At 48.9% G+C, this 4203-nt stretch overlaps 1 protein-coding gene across 1 annotated transcript; it reads right to left on the reverse strand.

Moving 5' to 3' along the window:
* Positions 1 to 203: 203 nt before the first annotated feature.
* LOC308261854 (SUMO-conjugating enzyme UBC9) lies at positions 204 to 680 on the reverse strand (the record flags this gene model as incomplete). Its single annotated transcript, XM_080694024.1, has 1 exon — positions 204 to 680. One exon carries the CDS (start codon positions 678 to 680, stop codon positions 204 to 206), a length of 477 nt encoding a protein of 158 aa, XP_080550150.1.
* Between the last annotated feature and the right edge of the window lie 3523 nt (positions 681 to 4203).

A 4203-nucleotide genomic window follows, 5' to 3' on the forward strand; every position in this document is an offset into this window, starting at 1 on the left:
CGTAACAATCAAAAAATACAAAAGATCGAAGGAAGAGACCCTGTGTGAAGACGGGGCAACTCAGCGAGTGGAGAATGGTGCCAGTGGCGGAGATGGAGGCCGCCGCCCTCCCGCCTGGTGACTGCGCGCAACGAGACTTGCAAAAGGTGTAAACAAGTTCTTGCCAGACCAACCCCTTCCTTTCTGTGGTGCGCGGCCGCTGCTTATGAGGGCGCAAACTTCTTGGCTTGTGCTCGAACCCTTTTCTCATACTCCACTCTGTTTTGGCAGTAAATCGTGTAGGCCTCTGCTTGAGCTGGGTCTTGGATATTTGGTTCATTTAGAAGTTCCTGTATTCCTAGTAAGATCTGTTTGATTGTGATGGCTGGCCTCCAGTCCTTGTCCTCCTCCAGGATGGACAGGCACACTGTCCCCGAAGGGTACACGTTCGGGTGGAACAGTGGTGGCTCGAATTTACATTTCGGTGGTGAAGACGGATAATCATCTTTGAAAAGCATCCGCAGCTTGAACAAGCCTCCTTCCCATGGAGTCCCCTTCTTGCCCGGGATGGCGCACTCCCAGTTCATCAGGTTCATCGTGCCGTCGGGGTTCTTGGTGGGGACGGCCACAAAGCCAAACGGGTGGTCCTTCCTCCAAGCCTTCCTCTCCTGGGCCAGTCTGCTGAGGGCGATCCCCGACATATTCACAGTCCCTGGCGGCCGCGGCCCGGCGCGTCGCGGCGGCAGAGACGGCGGCGCTCCCTTTCTCATTCCATATTTAACTTCCCTACACGTTTCATGGAGCAGTCCTATGGCTGAAATTGATGGCAGCAAAAAGTTATGGTTCCCCCTTCCACATCTGAAATTAGCGTCAGAGTGGCTCTCCAGTTGGATTTATATTTCCCTGTTCATCTTGCATCGAGAGTGGCCATGTGACTAGTTCTCGTCAGCAAAGTGTGCAAGAAAACGCTGTATATCTCCTCTGAGCCGGGGCTCCTCAGAAACAGATGGGTTTTTATACCCTCCTTTCCCTATTCTCTGGCTGAGGGACAGAATGGCAAAGCCGAAGTGGAGGGGGCTTGGGTCCTTGACTCTCCATCTGGAGGAGAGCCATCACTACCAACTGATAAAAGCCTCTGAAATATACATTTATCACATTAGGCCATGGATATTGGGGGGTCTGCTGTTATAGCAGCTAGCGATTCCTAACTAATACACATGGGCAATATCTTTGCTATAGAAACAACAGCTATCGAATCACAATGAGACATGGATCCAGCCCTGGGCTGCAGTGTTGAGTGGTGCAGTAGAGAGTGGTGAGGAGTGTGGTGAGGTGCGGTTCCTGCCCTGTGGATGTAGGAGGGCTCCATTACCTCTATTTGATCTTTACTCTGCTTATAGGCTCAGAGTTTTCATGCTTCCAATGTTAAAGTTCTGGCTCAATTTCACTTAAAGATGTGTTAAATAAAACACATGGATGAGATTCGTCAGTGATGTTGGTAGACAAATTACACCCTGTGCCCTAGCCAGTAGATATCAGCTAGACCACTCTTGGTCTCCCTGCTGCATCCACCAATTATTTTGCAGATGAAGCTATAGAGATTTCTGGAATGGGCCTTCTACATGAAATGTTTGCCCTCTGATAGGCAGAAGTAGACGATAACTGCTTCACTCCACTTGGGCTGTTAGCAAGATCGCTGCTGCTACCTCTTCTGCCAGAGTTATGCAGCAGCTGCTGATGAACTGTCACCGTCAGGCAGCAGGCTGTCTCCCACCACCCTTGTTCTGTTTCATTTAACCCTTTGACACTGCGTGAGAATTGTCACCATCCCCCATCTTACCAGGGAGAAACTGAGGCACGGGGAAGTGTCTTATAGGAAGTCATTTGGCTGCTTACCTTGAGCCTCGCCACTTGGGGCATTTCCCAGGCCACCTTATGCGGTACAGCAAAGGCAAGCTGAACCCTTGGGTGCAGAATGGCTTCGTATGAAGGACCAGGGTCTGGTCATCTTGATCTGTCAACTTGGAGCTAAACTCCGCTTTTATCTCATGGGATTATTATATAGAGAGCTTGAGAAGGAGGGCTCGGTGGGGGAAGGACAAGTCAGCTCTTCCTTTTTCTTTTAGATGAAAGGACTATGGCTCCCAGCACCTGGGCTGGTGGGGTATGTCCCTTCTCTGTGACTTAGCAGTGAATATGTCTTTTAGGAGACTCTGAACATCTCTGAAGTTTTCAGTGACCCTGAATAGATGTCTGGAACTTCTTAGCCATATGGCCATGAGCTCATTACTTGAGCACTTAGAGAACCAGTTTCCTCAACTGTTAAAGGGAGAACCCAGAACAATACTCATGGTGGAGTGTGATCAGAGGGCTCAAGGCACTGACAGACAGCACAGGCGCAGTGCTAGGCACATGGTTGGTCCAATGTAAATGTTAATCTAATGAGCCAGCAGTTCTGAAAGTATTTTGTGAGGGGACTTGAATGAGCTGTACACACACGAGTGATAATAGTTCTCCATGGGCCGGGGCATCTGCCAGCTTGCTCATGAATCTGCCCCCAAACAGCCAGGCCTGGGCTGTGGGTAATTTCTGGATGCCCAGAGGCCGGCTTTGCAAGAAGCGAACAACACCATCTATTCACAGCACAGCCAGCTTGGCCTGCCAGAGCCCACGAGGGGTTTGGACTCAGAGAGCTATTGAAGGGAAGCCACAAAGACACGTTTTCTCCCCTGCGGCCCGGAGTGAAGAGAGCGCGGGCCCGGCACAAGAAGACGGTTGTTTTGCATCAGCCAGCAGCCGGCAAATTCTGTCAAAGCAGCTGAAGGAGAGAAGTCTTCAAAACACCCAGGAAAAACAAGAGCTGGGGCGCGGGCAGGAGATAGAAGATAAGGAGGCTGCAGAGGAACAGAGGGCCCTTCACTGGGCGCTGGCAGCCACCCTGACGCCATTGTCTGGACCGCGGGCTGGGAGGATGGACCTTTTTTCTTTTTCTCCTCAAAGAAAGAATTTATGTCAGAGGAAAGAGAGCGTGTGTTGTATGAACAGCAACTGCCAAATGAAATCTTTGGTGTTAAACAGGGAAGCTGGAATTCTAACTGGTGCTTTGTTCCAGAGATGGAGAAGATGGAAGGGTCCCTCTCTCCTCATCCATGAAGTTCTTGCTGATGTGTTTGCATCTAGAAAATGGGGCTCAAGGTGGCTGTCCCTGTGTCCCACCACCGCGTTTCCCTGGGAGCCCTCCTTTCTCCCTTAAGCTGTCCACTTGCATCTTTCCAGAGGAAACTCTCTTCTCCCCTCCATGAGGTTACCAACCCACACTTCAGTTTCCACATCTGCAAAATGATCTTGATATTTTTCACACTCCCAGAAGCATTGCCCGAGTTTCCATGGAGGACAGTGTTAAGGGAAGCCATCCACCTTTGCCAAGAGGAGGTTAAGAAGCCAAAGATCTATCTTAAGTGTGTGCACACCACCCTACAGTTGTCCATTTCAAAGACTTGGGAAGAGGTAGCTGGTAGGAATTGCAGGAGAAACAAATGGCTCCTCCTCAAAAAATTCATTAGAAATGATGATCCTGTGCCCATCTTGGCTTCTCTTTGTTTCTGTGCTGGCCAGTGATATGGGTTTGAATGGAATATGTGCAGAGGTGATGATAAGCAAACCAGCTGGTTTCACTATATTCCAGCAGGCATTTAAAACTAACTTCCTTCCTTCCTTCCTTCCATCCATTCATCCTTCCTTCCTTCCATCCTTCCTTCCTTATTTTATTTGAGATAGGGTTGGTGATATTGCCTAGATTGGTCTCAAATTCTTGGGCTCAAGCCATCCTCCTACCTCAGCCTTCCAAGTAGCTTGGATTACAGATGTGCCAGCACAATGAGCATCTAACTGAAGGCATGTATGTGCTCATCACCATCCACTAGGAGTGAAACTGTAGACCACAGAACAAGAGAAGATCTCGGCTCTGGTAAACTCAGGCTGTTTGAACTCATAGGCATCCTGCTTCTTGTCCATAAGAGCCAAAGCCTTCAGAATGTGCTTTAGGAACAGAGGTAGCTGAGCAAGGGTCAATCCAGATTGGTTTAGGATTCCAAAATAATTTTATTCTTATTGAAGAAGTTTCTACCTGTGCATTAAACTAAAAAGTTTCTGCTTGTCAAAGGAAACCATCAAGAGTCTAAAGAGAGTGCCTACAGAATGGGAAAAGATTTTTTTTACCAGCTA

The sequence above is a fragment of the Muscardinus avellanarius genome, assembly GCF_963383645.1.
Source record: "Muscardinus avellanarius genome assembly, chromosome: 4".
Taxonomy (NCBI): Eukaryota; Metazoa; Chordata; class Mammalia; order Rodentia; family Gliridae; genus Muscardinus; species Muscardinus avellanarius.